The sequence below is a fragment of the Oncorhynchus nerka genome, linkage group LG25, assembly GCF_034236695.1.
Source record: "Oncorhynchus nerka isolate Pitt River linkage group LG25, Oner_Uvic_2.0, whole genome shotgun sequence".
In the NCBI taxonomy this organism is placed as follows: domain Eukaryota; kingdom Metazoa; phylum Chordata; class Actinopteri; order Salmoniformes; family Salmonidae; genus Oncorhynchus; species Oncorhynchus nerka.
The window spans coordinates 1,564,402-1,587,143 of NC_088420.1; the positions used below are offsets into that span (position 1 = coordinate 1,564,402).

At 41.4% G+C, this 22,742-nt stretch overlaps 1 protein-coding gene across 1 annotated transcript in view; it reads left to right on the top strand.

The window, feature by feature from the left end:
- Positions 1 to 8,451: 8,451 nt before the first annotated feature.
- Positions 8,452 to 22,742, top strand: part of LOC115127342 (gamma-aminobutyric acid receptor subunit beta-3-like) — a 101,623-nt gene continuing 87,332 nt past the window's right edge. Inside the window, exons 1-4 of the mRNA XM_065009465.1 lie at positions 8,452 to 8,570; positions 9,018 to 9,137; positions 9,231 to 9,322; positions 9,456 to 9,523. Of these exons, the coding sequence (XP_064865537.1) occupies positions 9,037 to 9,137; positions 9,231 to 9,322; positions 9,456 to 9,523 (261 nt within the window). The 5' untranslated portion in view covers positions 8,452 to 8,570; positions 9,018 to 9,036. The remainder of the gene's footprint in view (positions 8,571 to 9,017; positions 9,138 to 9,230; positions 9,323 to 9,455; positions 9,524 to 22,742) is intronic.

Below are 22,742 nucleotides of genomic sequence, written 5' to 3' on the forward strand. Positions count from 1 at the left end.
CTCGTTGAATGATAGGATACTACCTCATTGAATGATAGGCTACTACCTCGTTGAATGATAGAGTACTACCTCGTTGAATGATAGGCTACTACCTTGTTGAATGATAGAGTACTACCTCGTTGAATGATAGGATACTACCTCGTTGAATGATAGGATACTACCTCATTGAATGATAGGCTACTACCTCGTTGAATGATAGAGTACTACCTCGTTGAATGATAGGCTACTACCTTGTTGAATGATAGAGTACTACCTCGTTGAATGATAGGATACTACCTCGTTGAATGATAGGATACTACCTCATTGAATGATAGGCTACTACCTCGTTGAATGATAGAGTACTACCTCGTTGAATGATAGGCTACTACCTCGTTGAATGATAGAGTACTACCTTGTTGAATGATAGAGTACTACCTCGTTGAATGATAGGCTACTACCTCATTGAATGATAGAGTACTACCTCGTTGAATGATAGGCTACTACCTTGTTGAATGATAGAGTACTACCTCGTTGAATGATAGGATACTACCCCATTGAATGATAGGATACTACCTTGTTGAATGATAGAGTACTACCTCGTTGAATGATAGAGTACTACCCCATTGAATGATAGAGTACTACCTCGTTGAATGATAGGCTACTACCCCATTGAATGATAGAGTACTACCTCGTTGAATGATAGGCTACTACCTCGTTAAATGATAGGCTACTACCTCGTTGAATGATAGAGTACTACCTCGTTGAATGATAGGATACTACCTCGTTGAATGATAGAGTACTACCTCGTTGAATGATAGAGTACTACCTCATTGAATGATAGGATACTACCTCGTTGAATGATAGAGTACTACCTCGTTGAATGATAGGATACTACCCCATTGAATGATAGGATACTACCTTGTTGAATGATAGAGTACTACCTCATTGAATGATAGGCTACTACCTCGTTGAATGATAGGATACTACCTTGTTGAATGATAGAGTACTACCTCGTTGAATGATAGAGTACTACCTCATTGAATGATAGGATACTACCTCGTTGAATGATAGGATACTACCTCGTTGAATGATAGGATACTACCTCATTGAATGATAGAGTACTACCTCGTTAAATGATAGGATACTACCTCGTTGAATGATAGAGTACTACCTCGTTGAATGATAGAGTACTACCTCGTTGAATGATAGGATACTACCCCATTGAATGATAGGATACTACCTTGTTGAATGATAGAGTACTACCTCGTTGAATGATAGGCTACTACCCCATTGAATGATAGAGTACTACCTCGTTGAATGATAGAGTACTACCTCGTTGAATGATAGAGTACTACCTTGTTGAATGATAGAGTACTACCTCGTTGAATGATAGAGTACTACCTCGTTGAATGATAGGCTACTACCCCATTGAATGATAGAGTACTACCTCATTGAATGATAGAGTACTACCTCGTTGAATGATAGGGTACTACCTCGTTGAATGATAGAGTACTACCCCATTGAATGATAGAGTACTACCTCGTTGAATGATAGAGTACTACCCCATTGAATGATAGGATACTACCTCGTTGAATGATAGGCTACTACCTCGTTAAATGATAGGCTACTACCTCGTTGAATGATAGAGTACTACCTCGTTGAATGATAGGATACTACCTCGTTGAATGATAGAGTACTACCTCGTTGAATGATAGAGTACTACCTCATTGAATGATAGGATACTACCTCGTTGAATGATAGAGTACTACCTCGTTGAATGATAGGATACTACCCCATTGAATGATAGGATACTACCTTGTTGAATGATAGAGTACTACCTCATTGAATGATAGGCTACTACCTCGTTGAATGATAGGATACTACCTTGTTGAATGATAGAGTACTACCTCGTTGAATGATAGAGTACTACCTCATTGAATGATAGGATACTACCTCGTTGAATGATAGGATACTACCTCGTTGAATGATAGGATACTACCTCATTGAATGATAGAGTACTACCTCGTTAAATGATAGGATACTACCTCGTTGAATGATAGAGTACTACCTCGTTGAATGATAGAGTACTACCTCGTTGAATGATAGGATACTACCCCATTGAATGATAGGATACTACCTTGTTGAATGATAGAGTACTACCTCGTTGAATGATAGGCTACTACCCCATTGAATGATAGAGTACTACCTCGTTGAATGATAGAGTACTACCTCGTTGAATGATAGAGTACTACCTTGTTGAATGATAGAGTACTACCTCGTTGAATGATAGAGTACTACCTCGTTGAATGATAGGCTACTACCCCATTGAATGATAGAGTACTACCTCATTGAATGATAGAGTACTACCTCGTTGAATGATAGGGTACTACCTCGTTGAATGATAGAGTACTACCCCATTGAATGATAGAGTACTACCTCGTTGAATGATAGAGTACTACCCCATTGAATGATAGGATACTACCTCGTTGAATGATAGGCTACTACCTCGTTGAATGATAGGATACTACCTCGTTGAATGATAGGCTACTACCTCGTTGAATGATAGAGTACTACCTCGTTGAATGATAGAGTACTACCTCGTTGAATGATAGGCTACTACCTCGTTGAATGATAGAGTACTACCTCGTTGAATGATAGAGTACTACCTCGTTGAATGATAGGATACTACCTCATTGAATGATAGGCTACTACCTCGTTGAATGATAGAGTACTACCTCGTTGAATGATAGGCTACTACCTTGTTGAATGATAGAGTACTACCTCGTTGAATGATAGGATACTACCTCGTTGAATGATAGGATACTACCTCATTGAATGATAGGCTACTACCTCGTTGAATGATAGAGTACTACCTCGTTGAATGATAGGCTACTACCTTGTTGAATGATAGAGTACTACCTCGTTGAATGATAGGATACTACCTCGTTGAATGATAGGATACTACCTCATTGAATGATAGGCTACTACCTCGTTGAATGATAGAGTACTACCTCGTTGAATGATAGGCTACTACCTCGTTGAATGATAGAGTACTACCTTGTTGAATGATAGAGTACTACCTCGTTGAATGATAGGCTACTACCTCATTGAATGATAGAGTACTACCTCGTTGAATGATAGGCTACTACCTTGTTGAATGATAGAGTACTACCTCGTTGAATGATAGGATACTACCCCATTGAATGATAGGATACTACCTTGTTGAATGATAGGCTACTACCCCATTGAATGATAGAGTACTACCTCGTTGAATGATAGGCTACTACCTCGTTAAATGATAGGCTACTACCTCGTTGAATGATAGAGTACTACCTCGTTGAATGATAGGATACTACCTCGTTGAATGATAGAGTACTACCTCGTTGAATGATAGAGTACTACCTCATTGAATGATAGAGTACTACCCCATTGAATGATAGGATACTACCTCGTTGAATGATAGAGTACTACCTCGTTGAATGATAGGATACTACCCCATTGAATGATAGGATACTACCTTGTTGAATGATAGAGTACTACCTCATTGAATGATAGGCTACTACCTCGTTGAATGATAGGATACTACCTTGTTGAATGATAGAGTACTACCTCGTTGAATGATAGAGTACTACCTCATTGAATGATAGGATACTACCTCGTTGAATGATAGGATACTACCTCGTTGAATGATAGGATACTACCTCATTGAATGATAGAGTACTACCTCGTTAAATGATAGGATACTACCTCGTTGAATTATAGAGTACTACCTCGTTGAATGATAGAGTACTACCTCGTTGAATGATAGGATACTACCTCGTTGAATGATAGAGTACTACCTCGTTGAATGATAGGATACTACCCCATTGAATGATAGGATACTACCTTGTTGAATGATAGAGTACTACCTCGTTGAATGATAGGCTACTACCCCATTGAATGATAGAGTACTACCTCGTTGAATGATAGAGTACTACCTCGTTGAATGATAGAGTACTACCTCGTTGAATTATAGAGTACTACCCCATTGAATGATAGAGTACTACCTCGTTGAATGATAGGCTACTACCCCGTTGAATGATAGAGTACTACCTCGTTGAATGATAGAGTACTACCTCGTTGAATGATAGAGTACTACCTCGTTGAATGATAGGCTACTACCCCATTGAATGATAGGCTACTACCCCATTGAATGATAGAGTACTACCTCATTGAATGATAGAGTACTACCTCGTTGAATGATAGGGTACTACCTCGTTGAATGATAGAGTACTACCCCATTGAATGATAGAGTACTACCTCGTTGAATGATAGAGTACTACCCCATTGAATGATAGGATACTACCTCGTTGAATGATAGGCTACTACCTCGTTGAATGATAGGATACTACCTCGTTGAATGATAGGCTACTACCTCGTTGAATGATAGAGTACTACCTCGTTGAATGATAGAGTACTACCTCGTTGAATGATAGGCTACTACCTCGTTGAATGATAGAGTACTACCTCGTTGAATGATAGAGTACTACCTCGTTGAATGATAGGATACTACCTCATTGAATGATAGGCTACTACCTCGTTGAATGATAGAGTACTACCTCGTTGAATGATAGGCTACTACCTTGTTGAATGATAGAGTACTACCTCGTTGAATGATAGGATACTACCTCGTTGAATGATAGGATACTACCTCATTGAATGATAGGCTACTACCTCGTTGAATGATAGAGTACTACCTCGTTGAATGATAGGCTACTACCTTGTTGAATGATAGAGTACTACCTCGTTGAATGATAGGATACTACCTCGTTGAATGATAGGATACTACCTCGTTGAATGATAGAGTACTACCTCGTTGAATGATAGGCTACTACCTCGTTGAATGATAGAGTACTACCTTGTTGAATGATAGAGTACTACCTCGTTGAATGATAGGCTACTACCTCATTGAATGATAGAGTACTACCTCGTTGAATGATAGGCTACTACCTTGTTGAATGATAGAGTACTACCTCGTTGAATGATAGGATACTACCCCATTGAATGATAGGATACTACCTTGTTGAATGATAGAGTACTACCTCGTTGAATGATAGAGTACTACCCCATTGAATGATAGAGTACTACCTCGTTGAATGATAGGCTACTACCCCATTGAATGATAGAGTACTACCTCGTTGAATGATAGGCTACTACCTCGTTAAATGATAGTCTACTACCTCGTTGAATGATAGAGTACTACCTCGTTGAATGATAGGATACTACCTCGTTGAATGATAGAGTACTACCTCATTGAATGATAGAGTACTACCCCATTGAATGATAGGATACTACCTCGTTGAATGATAGAGTACTACCTCGTTGAATGATAGGATACTACCCCATTGAATGATAGGATACTACCTTGTTGAATGATAGAGTACTACCTCGTTGAATGATAGAGTACTACCCCATTGAATGATAGAGTACTACCTCGTTGAATAATAGGCTACTACCCCATTGAATGATAGAGTACTACCTCGTTGAATGATAGAGTACTACCTTGTTGAATGATAGAGTACTACCTCGTTGAATGATAGAGTACTACCCCATTGAATGATAGAGTACTACCTCGTTGAATGATAGGCTACTACCCCGTTGAATGATAGAGTACCACCTCGTTGAATGATAGAGTACTACCTCGTTGAATGATAGAGTACTACCTCGTTGAATGATAGAGTACTACCTCGTTGAATGATAGGATACTACCTCGTTGAATGATAGGATACTACCTCATTGAATGATAGGCTACTACCTCGTTGAATGATAGAGTACTACCTTGTTGAATGATAGGCTACTACCTTGTTGAATGATAGAGTACTACCTCGTTGAATGATAGGATACTACCTCGTTGAATGATAGGATACTACCTCATTGAATGATAGGCTACTACCTCGTTGAATGATAGAGTACTACCTCGTTGAATGATAGGCTACTACCTCGTTGAATGATAGAGTACTACCTTGTTGAATGATAGAGTACTACCTCGTTGAATGATAGGCTACTACCTCATTGAATGATAGAGTACTACCTCGTTGAATGATAGGCTACTACCTTGTTGAATGATAGAGTACTACCTCGTTGAATGATAGGATACTACCCCGTTGAATGATAGGATACTACCTTGTTGAATGATAGAGTACTACCTCGTTGAATGATAGAGTACTACCCCATTGAATGATAGAGTACTACCTCGTTGAATGATAGGCTACTACCCCATTGAATGATAGAGTACTACCTCGTTGAATGATAGGCTACTACCTCGTTAAATGATAGGCTACTACCTCGTTGAATGATAGAGTACTACCTCGTTGAATGATAGGATACTACCTCGTTGAATGATAGAGTACTACCTCGTTGAATGATAGAGTACTACCTCATTGAATGATAGAGTACTACCCCATTGAATGATAGGATACTACCTCGTTGAATGATAGAGTACTACCTCGTTGAATGATAGGATACTACCCCATTGAATGATAGGATTCTACCTTGTTGAATGATAGAGTACTACCTCGTTGAATGATAGAGTACTACCCCATTGAATGATAGAGTACTACCTCGTTGAATGATAGGCTACTACCCCATTGAATGATAGAGTACTACCTCGTTGAATGATAGAGTACTACCTCGTTGAATGATAGAGTACTACCTCGTTGAATGATAGATGAGTCAATTGTGACAGGAAGTAGCCTATCACACACAGAGTCACGGGCAAGAGAGCAGTACTTCACTGAGCTGACATATCTTCTCAAGATTAACACACACAACACATAACTGATCTAGGTTAACACACAAAACTGATCTAGGTTAACACACACAACTTAAATCTGATCTAGGTTAACACACAAAACTGATCTAGGTTAACACACACAACACATAACTGATCTAGATTAACACACACAACACATAACTGATCTAGGTTAACACACATAACACATAACTGATCTAGGTTAACACACATAACACATAACTGATCTAGGTTAACACACAACACATAACTGATCTAGGTTAACACACATAACACATAACTGATCTAGGTTAACACACATACCACATAACTGATCTAGGTTAACACACATAACACATAACTGACCTAGGTTAACACACAGAACTGATCTAGGTTAACACACAACACAGATCTGATCTAGGTTAACACACAACACATATCTGATCTAGGTTAACACACAACACAGATCTGATCTAGGTTAACACACAACACAGATCTGATCTAGGTTAACACACAACACAGATCTGATCTAGGGTTAACACACAACACAGATCTGATCTAGGGTTAACACACAACACAGATCTGATCTAGGTTAACACACAACACAGATCTGATCTAGGTTAACACACAACACAGATCTGATCTAGGGTTAACACACAACACAGATCTGATCTAGGTTAACACACACAACACAATATAAAACGGCAACACACTGTAATGAACCAGAGATTTACTCCACAGCTAGCTTGACATTTTGCGGTTGGAGCCACCAATTGGTACCTAGTGGGTGACTCAACCCGCTGGAATGTCGTCAAGGAGGGCGTGTGTTAGCAAACCAGAGGTCCGGAGTTTGAGCCAGGTACTGCCGCGTTCACATGCTAGGCAGAACTAGAAAACACCAAAATTGTTTGTGTATCCCATGCTTTCGGGGGGTTGTACACCAGATGAAAATGCACTAATTCTGGTTGTGGAAAATATATTTCAAAGCGGGTTAGACAGTGCAATGATTCTCTACACTGGACTTGTTTTGTCACAAAACTGAAATGGTCAAACTATTAGAATTTTAACAACCAGGAAATGGAAGAGTGATTTCTGAATAGTACATCTTTATCTAGTTTGCTGGAAGACAATCAACCATAGGCTAAATATTGCCAATAAGATGCAAAACCTCATAATTAAGCAATAAGTCCCGAGGGGGTGTGGTATATGGCCAATATACCACGGCTAACGGCTGTCCTTAGCCGTGGTATATTGGCCATACATCACAAACCTCAGAGGTGCCTTATTGCTATTATAAACTGGTTACCAACTTTAATTGGAGCAGTTCAAATAAATGTTTTGTCATACCCGTGGTATACGGTCTGCTATACCATGGCTTTCAACCAATCAGCATTCAGGGCTCGAACCACCCAGTTCACAAATAGTAATACACACTATGTAGCAGAAAGCTTTATCCAAAGTGTCCTAAAGGGAATCGAACCCATAACATTTATAACATTACATTTACTGTTGTACCCGCCTTGCTCTACCGACTGAGGATGATAAGACCACCACATTACCCTGTGGAATATTAAACTAATGATGTCAGGGCATATACATTTAGAAACAGTTTTACCCATGTAGATAATAGATTTATTTCCGTTTAGTGAATTGTTGCTGGCTGGCCCCCGAGTCAATATGAATTCTGCTGTTCTACCAATCAGCAAAACGCACCAACCAGCTCGCAAACTGTAGTATCACGTAACCAGGTCCATTTAGCTGCTCTGTCATACAGAGAGCCAGTTTCTTCAGACTCCGGACACCGTGGTATGAACCAGTGATGGTGAGTCTCGTCTAAGGGAGAGGAAAACCTGGCAAACACCTGGTAACAACATGGATCATGTAGGCTAGATGAGTTTTGCGCACTCGGAAACGAATTGGTCTCTAATTCAAAAACCCACAGAAGTGACATTTGGACTTCTACATTGCCGTGGGTGTGATAGTCTAAGAACCAATGAATGCCACGGCTTGGATAATGGAGGTTTGGATGAGTTCAAACCACGACGGTTCAGGCTAAATGTTTGGTGTTCACCTAATGCGCGGTGCTATAACATCTTCCGACTCCAACAGAAACAGAAAGATTTCCGACTGATGTGAAACATTTCAACTGATCTAAGATCTCGGGAGCTTTTAGGTTAATATCAGAGAGCTGCTGATGAAATATAGCCATAGATACGTGGTTTTATAACGGATTTTGTTTTTGTTTTTTTAACGCTGGAAACCCCGTTAGAGTCGAGACGCGTGATCCCATGTTGGAGAGATCACAAGAAATGTTTGGGATGCAGAGAAGAGGGGAATTTGACATTCTCTCTGTGTCACTCATAGCGGCGTTGATGTGCTGTGCGCAGAGGTGAGTGTTGGGGAAGAGACCCGTCGTAAAGAAGGGATGGTCCCGTCCTATTGGAAAAAAAGTTAGTTTAATGGTCTCTTTCTTGTATTTCAGCGCCAACGAACCGGGGAATATGTCTTTCGTAAAGGAGACGGTGGACAAACTGTTGAAGGGGTATGATATCCGCCTTCGACCAGACTTTGGAGGTACATCTACACTTTTTTTTTTGCGCGTTGATGATGGTGCAAATTATTGCCCAATAATATTACTATAATGAATATAATAATATCCGTTATTTGTCATGTTAATGGTAATTTGATTATTGTTCCTATTTCTCAGGCAAACCGGTTTCTGTTGGCATGAGTTTAGATGTGGCAAACATCGACATGGTGTCAGAGGTCAACATGGTAAGTAGTATAAATCCATATACTTACATTTGACCATTGATTGACTGTGAATGTTGCATCATTTTTATAATTTTATATTTTTTATTTCACCTTTTATTTAACCAGGTAGGATAGTTGAGAACACCTTTATTTAACCAGGTAGGCTAGTTGAGAACACCTTTATTTAATCAGGTAGGATAGTTGAGAACACCTTTATTTAACCAGGTAGGCTAGTTGAGAACACCTTTATTTAATCAGGTAGGATAGTTGAGAACACCTTTATTTAACCAGGTAGGCTAGTTGAGAACACCTTTATTTAATCAGGTAGGATAGTTGAGAACACCTTTATTTAACCAGGTAGGCTAGTTGAGAACACCTTTATTTAATCAGGTAGGATAGTTGAGAACACCTTTATTTAACCAGGTAGGCTAGTTGAGAACACCTTTATTTAACCAGGTAGGCTATTTGAGAACACCTTTATTTAACCAGGTAGGCTATTTGAGAACACCTTTATTTAACCAGGTAGGCTAGTTGAGAACACCTTTATTTAACCAGGTAGGCTAGTTGAGAACACCTTTATTTAACCAGGTAGGCTAGTTGAGAACACCTTTATTTAACCAGGTAGGCTAGTTGAGAACACCTTTATTTAACCAGGTAGGCTAGTTGAGAACACCTTTATTTAACCAGGTAGGCTAGTTGAGAACACCTTTATTTAACCAGGTAGGATAGTTGAGAACACCTTTATTTAATCAGGTAGGATAGTTGAGAACACCTTTATTTAACCAGGTAGGCTAGTTGAGAACACCTTTATTTAATCAGGTAGGATAGTTGAGAACACCTTTATTTAACCAGGTAGGCTAGTTGAGAACACCTTTATTTAATCAGGTAGGATAGTTGAGAACACCTTTATTTAACCAGGTAGGCTAGTTGAGAACACCTTTATTTAATCAGGTAGGATAGTTGAGAACACCTTTATTTAACCAGGTAGGCTAGTTGAGAACACCTTTATTTAACCAGGTAGGCTATTTGAGAACACCTTTATTTAACCAGGTAGGCTATTTGAGAACACCTTTATTTAACCAGGTAGGCTAGTTGAGAACACCTTTATTTAACCAGGTAGGCTAGTTGAGAACACCTTTATTTAACCAGGTAGGCTAGTTGAGAACACCTTTATTTAACCAGGTAGGCTAGTTGAGAACACCTTTATTTAACCAGGTAGGCTAGTTGAGAACACCTTTATTTAACCAGGTAGGCTAGTTGAGAACACCTTTATTTAACCAGGTAGGCTAGTTGAGAACACCTTTATTTAACCAGGTAGGCTAGTTGAGAACACCTTTATTTAACCAGGTAGGCTAGTTGAGAACACCTTTATTTAACCAGGTAGGTGAGTTGAGAACACCTTTATTTAACCAGGTCGGCCAGTTGAGAACACCTTTATTTAACCAGGTAGGCTAGTTGAGAACACCTTTATTTAACCAGGTAGGCTAGTTGAGAACACCTTTATTTAACCAGGTCGGCCAGTTGAGAACACCTTTATTTAACCAGGTAGGCTAGTTGAGAACACCTTTATTTAACCAGGTAGGCTAGTTGAGAACACCTTTATTTAACCAGGTAGGCTAGTTGAGAACACCTTTATTTAACCAGGTAGGCTAGTTGAGAACACCTTTATTTAACCAGGTAGGAGAGGTGAGAACACCTTTATTTAACCAGGTAGGCTAGTTGAGAACACCTTTATTTAACCAGGTAGGCTAGTTGAGAACACCTTTATTTAACCAGGTAGGCTAGTTGAGAACACCTTTATTTAACCAGGTAGGCTAGTTGAGAACACCTTTATTTAACCAGGTAGGCTAGTTGAGAACACCTTTATTTAACCAGGTAGGCTAGTTGAGAACACCTTTATTTAACCAGGTAGGCCAGTTGAGAACACCTTTATTTAACCAGGTAGGCTAGTTGAGAACACCTTTATTTAACCAGGTAGGCTAGTTGAGAACACCTTTATTTAACCAGGTAGGCTAGTTGAGAACACCTTTATTTAACCAGGTAGGCTAGTTGAGAACACCTTTATTTAACCAGGTAGGCTAGTTGAGAACACCTTTATTTAACCAGGTAGGCTAGTTGAGAACACCTTTATTTAACCAGGTAGGCTAGTTGAGAACACCTTTATTTAACCAGGTAGGCTAGTTGAGAACACCTTTATTTAACCAGGTAGGCTAGTTGAGAACACCTTTATTTAACCAGGTAGGCTAGTTGAGAACACCTTTATTTAACCAGGTAGGCTAGTTGAGAACACCTTTATTTAACCAGGTAGGCTAGTTGAGAACACCTTTATTTAACCAGGTAGGCTAGTTGAGAACACCTTTATTTAACCAGGTAGGCTAGTTGAGAACACCTTTATTTAACCAGGTAGGCTAGTTGAGAACACCTTTATTTAACCAGGTAGGCTAGTTGAGAACACCTTTATTTAACCAGGTAGGCTAGTTGAGAACACCTTTATTTAACCAGGTAGGCTAGGTCATATAAAGTCCTTGCTTTTCACAGTGCAAAGCTCACATTACTTTTGATATGATTCTCTTAAAATACATTTTACCGTTAATTAATCCTACGTCTCATCATTGATAATCATTAAACCATTTGGTAAACATATATTTTTTTTCTACTGGCTACTACAGATTTACATAATGAAAATGTAAGTTTGTAAAGTCTAAACATTTAAAGTATGATACAGTATATAGTAATGTATTATTATGGAGTATTAAAACAATCTGATATTGACAAGATCAGAGATGTTAGTTTATTGGTCACATACACAGATTAGCAGATGTTACAACCGGTGTGACAGAATATTTGTGTTTCTAGCTCCTACAGTACAGTGGAATAGTTGTGTTTCTAGGTCCTACAGTGCAGTGGAATAGTTGTGTTTCTAGCTCCTACAGTGCAGTGGAATAGTTGTGTTTCTAGGTCCTACAGTGCAGTGGAATAGTTGTGTTTCTAGCTCCTACAGTGCAGTGGAATAGTTGTCTTTCTTGCTCCTACAGTGGAATACTTGTGTTTCTAGCTCCTACAGTACAGTGGAATAGTTGTGTTTCTTGCTCCTACAGTGGAATGCTTGTGTTTCTAGCTCCTACAGTGCAGTGGAATAGTTGTTTCTATGTCCTACAGTACAGTGGAATGCTTGTGTTTCTAGCTCCTACAGTACAGTGGAATGCTTGTGTTTCTAGCTCCTACAGTACAGTGGAATGCTTGTGTTTCTAGCTCCTACAGTGCAGTGGAATAGTTGTGTTTCTAGCTCCTACAGTGCAGTGGAATAGTTGTGTTTTTTAGCTCCTACAGTGCAGTGGAATGCTTGTGTTTCTAGCTCCTACAGTACAGGGGAATGCTTGTGTTTCTAGCTCCTACAGTGCAGTGGAATAGTTGTGTTTCTAGCTCCTACAGTACAGTGGAATAGTTGTGTTTCTAGCTCCTACAGTGGAATACTTGTGTTTCTAGCTCCTACAGTGCAGTGGAATAGTTGTGTTTCTAGCTCCTACAGTACAGGGGAATAGTTGTGTTTCTTGCTCCTACAGTGGAATGCTTGTGTTTCTAGCTCCTACAGTGCAGTGGAATGCTTGTGTTTCTAGCTCCTACAGTACAGTGGACCGCTTGTGTTTCTAGCTCCGTCAGTGCAGTGGAATAGTTGTGTTTCTAGCTCCTACAGTGCAGTGGAATGCTTGTGTTTCTAGCTCCTACAGTGCAGTGGAATAGTTGTGTTTCTAGCTCCTACAGTGCAGTGGAATGCTTGTGTTTCTAGCTCCTACAGTGCAGTGGAATAGTTGTGTTTCTAGCTCCTACAGTGCAGTGGAATAGTTGTGTTTCTTGCTCCTACAGTGGAATGCTTGTGTTTCTAGCTCCTACAGTGCAGTGGAATAGTTGTTTCTAGGTCCTACAGTACAGTGGAATGCTTGTGTTTCTAGCTCCTACAGTACAGTGGAATAGTTGTGTTTCTCGCTCCTACAGTGCAGTGGAATAGTTGTTTCTATGTCCTACAGTACAGTGGAATGCTTGTGTTTCTAGCTCCTACAGTGCAGTGGAATAGTTGTGTTTCTAGCTCCTACAGTGCAGTGGAATAGTTGTGTTTCTAGCTCCTACAGTACAGTGGAATAGTTGTGTTTCTAGCTCCTACAGTACAGTGGAATGCTTGTGTTTCTAGCTCCTACAGTGCAGTGGAATAGTTGTGTTTCTAGCTCCTACAGTACAGTGGAATAGTTGTGTTTCTAGCTCCTACAGTACAGTGGAATGCTTGTGTTTCTAGCTCCTACAGTGCAGTGGAATAGTTGTGTTTCTAGCTCCTACAGTGCAGTGGAATAGTTGTGTTTCTAGCTCCTACAGTGCAGTGGAATACTTGTGTTTCTAGGTCCTACAGTACAGTGGAATAGTTGTGTTTCTAGCTCCTACAGTGCAGTGGAATAGTTGTAATTCTAGCTCCTACAGTGGAATGCTTGTGTTTCTAGCTCCTACAGTGCAGTGGAATAGTTGTAATTCTAGCTCCTACAGTGGAATGCGTGTGTTTCTAGCTCCTACAGTGCAGTGGAATAGTTGTTTCTATGTCCTACAGTGCAGTGGAATGCATGTGTTTCTAGCTCCTACAGTGCAGTGGAATGCTTGTGTTTCTAGCTCCTACAGTGCAGTGGAATAGTTGTGTTTCTTGCTCCTACAGGGGAATGCTTGTGTTTCTAGCTCCTACAGTACAGTGGAATGCTTGTGTTTCTAGCTCCTACAGTGCAGTGGAATAGTTGTGTTTCTTGCTCCTACAGTGGAATGCTTGTGTTTCTAGCTCCTACAGTACAGTGGAATAGTTGTTTCTAGGTCCTACAGTACAGTGGAATGCTTGTGTTTCTAGCTCCTACTGTACAGTGGAATGCTTGTGTTTCTAGCTCCTACAGTGCAGTGGAATAGTTGTGTTTCTAGCTCCTACAGTACAGTGGAATGCTTGTGTTTTTAGGTCCTACAGTACAGTGGAATAGTTCTGTTTCTAGGTCCTACAGTGCAGTGAAATAGTTGTGTTTCGAGGTCCTACAGTGCAGTGAAATAGTTGTGTTTCGAGGTCCTACAGTGCAGTGGAATAGTTGTTTCTAGCTCCTACAGTGCAGTGGAATGCTTGTGTTTCTCGTTCCTACAGTGCAGTGGAATAGTTGTTTCTCGCTCCTACAGTACAGTGGAATAGTTGTGTTTCTAGCTCCTACAGTACAGTGGAATGCTTGTGTTTCTAGCTCCTACAGTGCAGTGGAATACTTGTGTTTCTAGGTCCTACAGTACAGTGGAATAGTTGTGTTTCTAGCTCCTACAGTGCAGTGGAATAGTTGTAATTCTAGCTCCTACAGTGGAATGCTTGTGTTTCTAGCTCCTACAGTGCAGTGGAATAGTTGTAATTCTAGCTCCTACAGTGGAATGCGTGTGTTTCTAGCTCCTACAGTGCAGTGGAATAGTTGTTTCTATGTCCTACAGTGCAGTGGAATGCATGTGTTTCTAGCTCCTACAGTGCAGTGGAATGCTTGTGTTTCTAGCTCCTACAGTGCAGTGGAATAGTTGTGTTTCTTGCTCCTACAGGGGAATGCTTGTGTTTCTAGCTCCTACAGTACAGTGGAATGCTTGTGTTTCTAGCTCCTACAGTGCAGTGGAATAGTTGTGTTTCTTGCTCCTACAGTGGAATGCTTGTGTTTCTAGCTCCTACAGTACAGTGGAATAGTTGTTTCTAGGTCCTACAGTACAGTGGAATGCTTGTGTTTCTAGCTCCTACTGTACAGTGGAATGCTTGTGTTTCTAGCTCCTACAGTGCAGTGGAATAGTTGTGTTTCTAGCTCCTACAGTACAGTGGAATGCTTGTGTTTTTAGGTCCTACAGTACAGTGGAATAGTTCTGTTTCTAGGTCCTACAGTGCAGTGAAATAGTTGTGTTTCGAGGTCCTACAGTGCAGTGAAATAGTTGTGTTTCGAGGTCCTACAGTGCAGTGGAATAGTTGTTTCTAGCTCCTACAGTGCAGTGGAATAGTTGTGTTTCTAGCTCCTACAGTGCAGTGGAATGCTTGTGTTTCTCGTTCCTACAGTGCAGTGGAATAGTTGTTTCTCGCTCCTACAGTACAGTGGAATAGTTGTGTTTCTAGCTCCTACAGTGCAGTGGAATAGTTGTGTTTCTAGGTCCTACAGTGCAGTGGAATAGTTGTGTTTCTAGGTCCTACAGTGCAGTGGAATAGTTGTGTTTCTAGGTCCTACAGTACAGTGGAATAGTTGTGTTTCTAGCTCCTACAGTGCAGTGGAATAGTTGTGTTTCTTGCTCCTACAGTGGAATGCTTGTGTTTCTAGCTCCTACAGTGCAGTGGAATAGTTGTTTCTAGGTCCTACAGTACAGTGGAATGCTTGTGTTTCTAGCTCCTACAGTACAGTGGAATAGTTGTGTTTCTCGCTCCTACAGTGCAGTGGAATAGTTGTTTCTATGTCCTACAGTACAGTGGAATGCTTGTGTTTCTAGCTCCTACAGTGCAGTGGAATGCTTGTGTTTCTAGCTCCTACAGTGCAGTGGAATAGTTGTGTTTCGAGGTCCTACAGTGCAGTGGAATAGTTGTGTTTCTAGCTCCTACAGTGCAGTGGAATGCTTGTGTTTCTAGCTTCTACAGTGCAGTGGAATAGTTGTGTTTCTCGCTCCTACAGTACAGTGGAATAGTTGTGTTTCTAGGTCCTACAGTACAGTGGACCGCTTGTGTTTCTAGCTCCTACAGTGCAGTGGAATAGTTGTTTCTAGCTCCGACAGTGCAGTGGAATAGTTGTGTTTCTAGCTCCTACAGTGCAGTGGAATGCTTGTGTTTCTAGCTCCTACAGTGCAGTGGAATGCTTGTGTTTCTAGCTCCTACAGTGCAGTGGAATAGTTGTGTTTCTAGGTCCTACAGTGCAGTGGAATAGTTGTGTTTCTAGGTTCTACAGTACAGTGGAATAGTTGTGTTTCTAGCTCCTACAGTGCAGTGGAATAGTTGTGTTTCTAGGTCCTACAGTACAGTGGAATAGTTGTGTTTCTAGCTCCTACAGTGCAGTGGAATAGTTGTAATTCTAGCTCCTACAGTGGAATGATTGTGTTTCTAGCTCCTACAGTGCAGTGGAATAGTTGTAATTCTAGCTCCTACAGTGGAATGCTTGTGTTTCTAGCTCCTACAGTGCAGTGGAATGCTTGTGTTTCTAGCTCCTCCAGTGCAGTGGAATGCTTGTGTTTCTAGCTCCTACAGTGCAGTGGAATAGTTGTGTTTCTTGCTCCTACAGTGGAATGCTTGTGTTTCTAGCTCCTACAGTGCAGTGGAATAGTTGTTTCTAGGTCCTACAGTACAGTGGAATGCTTGTGTTTCTTGCTCCTACAGTGGAATGCTTGTGTTTTTAGCTCCTACAGTGCAGTGGAATAGTTGTTTCTAGGTCCTACAGTACAGTGGAATAGTTGTGTTTCTAGCTCCTACAGTGCAGTGCAATAGTTGTGTTTCTAGCTCCTACAGTGCAGTGGAATAGTTGTGTTTCTAGCTCCTACAGTACAGTGGAATGCTTGTGTTTTTACGTCCTACAGTACAGTGGAATAGTTGTGTTTCGAGGTCCTACAGTGCAGTGGAATAGTTGTGTTTCGAGGTCCTACAGTGCAGTGGAATAGTTGTGTTTCTAGGTCCTACAGTGCAGTGGAATAGTTGTGTTTCTAGCTCCTACAGTACAGTGGAATGCTTGTGTTTTTACGTCCTACAGTACAGTGGAATAGTTGTGTTTCGAGGTCCTACAGTGCAGTGGAATAGTTGTGTTTCGAGGTCCTACAGTGCAGTGGAATAGTTGTGTTTCTAGGTCCTACAGTACAGTGGAATAGTTGTGTTTCTAACTCCTACAGTACAGTGGAATAGTTGTGTTTCTAGCTCCTACAGTGCAGTGGAATAGTTGTGTTTCTGGCTCCTACAGTGGAATACTTGTGTTTCTAGCTCCTACAGTGCAGTGGAATAGTTGTGTTTCTAGCTCCTACCGTACAGGGGAATAGTTGTGTTTCTTGCTCCTACAGTGGAATGCTTGTGTTTCTAGCTCCTACAGTGCAGTGGAATAGTTGTGTTTCTAGCTCCTACAGTACATTGGAATGCTTGTGTTTCTAGCTCCTACAGTGCAGTGGAATAGTTGTGTTTCTAGCTCCTACAGTGCAGTGGAATAGTTGTGTTTCTAGCTCCTACAGTACAGTGGAATGCTTGTGTTTTTAGGTCCTACAGTACAGTGGAATGCTTGTGTTTTTAGGTCCTACAGTACAGTGGACTGCTTGTGTTTCTAGCTCCTACAGGGCGGTGGAATAGTTGTTTCTAGCTCCGACAGTGCAGTGGAATGCTTGTGTTTCTAGCTCCTACAGTGCAGTGGAATAGTTGTGTTTCTAGCTTCTACAGTACAGTGGAATAGTTGTGTTTCTAGCTCCTACAGTGGAATAGTTGTGTTTCTAGCTCCTACAGTACAGTGAAATAGTTGTGTTTCTCGCTCCTACAGTGCAGTGGAATAGTTGTGTTTCTCGCTCCTACAGTACAGTGGAATAGTTGTGTTTCTAGGTCCTACAGTGCAGTGGAATAGTTGTGTTTCTAGGTCCTACAGTACAGTGGAATAGTTGTGTTTCTAGCTCCTACAGTGCAGTGGAATAGTTGTTTCTTGCTCCTACAGTGGAATGCTTGTGTTTCTAGGTCCTACAGTACAGTGGAATAGTTGTGTTTCTATCTCCTACAGTGCAATGGAATAGTTGTAATTCTAGCTCCTACAGTGCAGTGGAATGCTTGTGTTTCTAGCTCCTACAGTGGAATGCTTGTGTTTCTAGCTCCTACAGTGCAATGGAATAGTTGTAATTCTAGCTCCTACAGTGCAGTGGAATGCTTGTGTTTCTAGCTCCTACAGTGCAGTGGAATGCTTGTGTTTCTAGCTCCTACAGTGCAGTGGAATACTTGTTTCTAGCTCCTACAGTGCAGTGGAATAGTTGTGTTTCTTGCTCCTACAGTGGAATGCTTGTGTTTCTAGCTCCTACAGTGCAGTGGAATAGTTGTTTCTAGGTCCTACAGTACAGTGGAATGCTTGTGTTTCTAGCTCCTACAGTGCAGTGGAATAGTTGTGTTTCGAGGTCCTACAGTGCAGTGGAATAGTTGTGTCGAGGTCCTACAGTGCAGTGGAATAGTTGTGTTTCTAGCTCCTACAGTGCAGTGTAATAGTTGTTTCTAGCTCCGACAGTGCAGTGGAATAGTTGTGTTTCTAGCTCCGACAGTGCAGTGGAATAGTTGTGTTTCTAGCTCCGACAGTGCAGTGGAATAGTTGTGTTTCTCGCTCCTACAGTGCAGTGGAATAGTTGTGTTTCTAGCTCCTACAGTGCAGTGGAATAGTTGTGTTTCTAGCTCCTACAGTACAGTGGAATGCTTGTGTTTTTAGGTCCTACAGTACAGTGGAATGCTTGTGTTTTTAGGTCCTACAGTACAGTGGACTGCTTGTGTTTCTAGCTCCTACAGGGCGGTGGAATAGTTGTTTCTAGCTCCGACAGTGCAGTGGAATGCTTGTGTTTCTAGCTCCTACAGTGCAGTGGAATAGTTGTGTTTCTAGCTTCTACAGTACAGTGGAATAGTTGTGTTTCTAGCTCCTACAGTGGAATAGTTGTGTTTCTAGCTCCTACAGTACAGTGAAATAGTTGTGTTTCTCGCTCCTACAGTGCAGTGGAATAGTTGTGTTTCTCGCTCCTACAGTACAGTGGAATAGTTGTGTTTCTAGGTCCTACAGTGCAGTGGAATAGTTGTGTTTCTAGGTCCTACAGTACAGTGGAATAGTTGTGTTTCTAGCTCCTACAGTGCAGTGGAATAGTTGTTTCTTGCTCCTACAGTGGAATGCTTGTGTTTCTAGGTCCTACAGTACAGTGGAATAGTTGTGTTTCTATCTCCTACAGTGCAATGGAATAGTTGTAATTCTAGCTCCTACAGTGCAGTGGAATGCTTGTGTTTCTAGCTCCTACAGTGGAATGCTTGTGTTTCTAGCTCCTACAGTGCAATGGAATAGTTGTAATTCTAGCTCCTACAGTGCAGTGGAATGCTTGTGTTTCTAGCTCCTACAGTGCAGTGGAATGCTTGTGTTTCTAGCTCCTACAGTGCAGTGGAATACTTGTTTCTAGCTCCTACAGTGCAGTGGAATAGTTGTGTTTCTTGCTCCTACAGTGGAATGCTTGTGTTTCTAGCTCCTACAGTGCAGTGGAATAGTTGTTTCTAGGTCCTACAGTACAGTGGAATGCTTGTGTTTCTAGCTCCTACAGTGCAGTGGAATAGTTGTGTTTCGAGGTCCTACAGTGCAGTGGAATAGTTGTGTCGAGGTCCTACAGTGCAGTGGAATAGTTGTGTTTCTAGCTCCTACAGTGCAGTGTAATAGTTGTTTCTAGCTCCGACAGTGCAGTGGAATAGTTGTGTTTCTAGCTCCGACAGTGCAGTGGAATAGTTGTGTTTCTAGCTCCGACAGTGCAGTGGAATAGTTGTGTTTCTCGCTCCTACAGTGCAGTGGAATAGTTGTGTTTCTCGCTCCTACAGTGGAATAGTTGTGTTTCTAGCTCCTACAGTACAGTGGAATAGTTGTGTTTCTCGCTCCTACAGTGCAGTGGAATAGTTGTGTTTCTCGCTCCTACAGTACAGTGGAATAGTTGTGTTTCTAGGTCCTACAGTGCAGTGGAATAGTTGTGTTTCTAGGTCCTACAGTACAGTGGAATAGTTGTGTTTCTAGCTCCTACAGTGCAGTGGAATAGTTGTTTCTTGCCCCTACAGTGGAATGCTTGTGTTTCTAGGTCCTACAGTACAGTGGAATAGTTGTGTTTCTATCTCCTACAGTGCAATGGAATAGTTGTAATTCTAGCTCCTACAGTGCAGTGGAATGCTTGTGTTTCTAGCTCCTACAGTGGAATGCTTGTGTTTCTAGCTCCTACAGTGCAATGGAATAGTTGTAATTCTAGCTCCTACAGTGCAGTGGAATGCTTGTGTTTCTAGCTCCTACAGTGCAGTGGAATGCTTGTGTTTCTAGCTCCTACAGTGCAGTGGAATACTTGTTTCTAGCTCCTACAGTGCAGTGGAATAGTTGTGTTTCTTGCTCCTACAGTGGAATGCTTGTGTTTCTAGCTCCTACAGTGCAGTGGAATAGTTGTTTCTAGGTCCTACAGTACAGTGGAATGCTTGTGTTTCTAGCTCCTACAGTACAGTGGAATGCTTGTGTTTCTAGCTCCTACAGTGCAGTGGAATAGTTGTGTTTCTAGCTCCTACAGTACAGTGGAATGCTTGTGTTTCTAGCTCCTACAGTGCAGTGGAATAGTTGTGTTTCGAGGTCCTACAGTGCAGTGGAATAGTTGTGTCGAGGTCCTACAGTGCAGTGGAATAGTTGTGTTTCTAGCTCCGACAGTGCAGTGGAATAGTTGTGTTTCTAGCTCCTACAGTACAGTGGAATGCTTGTGTTTCTAGCTCCTACAGTACAGTGGAATGCTTCTGTTTCTAGGTCCTACAGTGCAGTGGAATAGTTGTGTTTCTAGGTCCTACAGTGCAGTGGAATAGTTGTGTTTCTAGGTCCTACAGTGCAGTGGAATAGTTGTGTTTCTAGGTCCTACAGTACAGTGGAATAGTTGTGTTTCTAGCTCCTACAGTGCAGTGGAATAGTTGTTTCTTGCTCCTACAGTGGAATGCTTGTGTTTCTAGGTCCTACAGTACAGTGGAATAGTTGTGTTTCTATCTCCTACAGTGCAATGGAATAGTTGTAATTCTAGCTCCTACAGTGCAGTGGAATGCTTGTGTTTCTAGCTCCTACAGTGGAATGCTTGTGTTTCTAGCTCCTACAGTGCAATGGAATAGTTGTAATTCTAGCTCCTACAGTGCAGTGGAATGCTTGTGTTTCTAGCTCCTACAGTGCAGTGGAATGCTTGTGTTTCTAGCTCCTACAGTGCAGTGGAATACTTGTTTCTAGCTCCTACAGTGCAGTGGAATAGTTGTGTTTCTTGCTCCTACAGTGGAATGCTTGTGTTTCTAGCTCCTACAGTGCAGTGGAATAGTTGTTTCTAGGTCCTACAGTACAGTGGAATGCTTGTGTTTCTAGCTCCTACAGTACAGTGGAATGCTTGTGTTTCTAGCTCCTACAGTGCAGTGGAATAGTTGTGTTTCTAGCTCCTACAGTACAGTGGAATGCTTGTGTTTCTAGCTCCTACAGTGCAGTGGAATAGTTGTGTTTCGAGGTCCTACAGTGCAGTGGAATAGTTGTGTCGAGGTCCTACAGTGCAGTGGAATAGTTGTGTTTCTAGCTCCTACAGTGCAGTGGAATAGTTGTTTCTAGCTCCGACAGTGCAGTGGAATAGTTGTGTTTCTAGCTCCGACAGTGCAGTGGAATAGTTGTGTTTCTAGCTCCTACAGTGCAGTGGAATAGTTGTGTTTCTAGCGCCTACAGTACAGTGGAATGCTTGTGTTTCTAGCTCCTACAGTACAGTGGAATGCTTCTGTTTCTAGGTCCTACAGTGCAGTGGAATAGTTGTGTTTCTAGGTCCTACAGTGCAGTGGAATAGTTGTGTTTCTAGCTCCTACAGTGCAGTGGATAGTTGTAATTCTAGCTCCTACAGTGGAATGCTTGTGTTTCTAGCTCCTACAGTGCAGTGGAATAGTTGTAATTCTAGCTCCTACATTGCAGTGGAATGCTTGTGTTTCTAGCTCCTACAGTGCAGTGGAATAGTTGTTTCTCGCTCCTACAGTACAGTGGAATAGTTGTGTTTCTTGGTCCTACAGTAGAGTGGAATAGTTGTGTTTCTAGCTCCTACAGGGCAGTGGAATAGTTGTTTCTAGCTCTGACAGTGCAGTGGAATAGTTGTGTTTCTAGGTCCTACAGTAAATTGGAATGCTTGTGTTTCTAGCTCCTACAGTACAGTGGAATGCTTGTGTATCTAGCTCCTACAGTGCAGTGGAATAGTTGTGTTTCTAGCTCCTACAGTACAGTGGAATGCTTGTGTTTCTAGCTCCTACAGTACAGTGGAATGCTTGTGTTTCTAGCTCCTACAGTGCAGTGGAATAGTTGTGTTTCTAGCTCCTACAGTACAGTGGAATGCTTGTGTTTTTAGGTCCTACAGTACAGTGGAATAGTTCTGTTTCTAGGTCCTACAGTGCAGTGGAATAGTTGTGTTTCGAGGTCCTACAGTGCAGTGGAATAGTTGTGTTTCTAGCTCCTACAGTGCAGTGGAATAGTTGTGTTTCTAG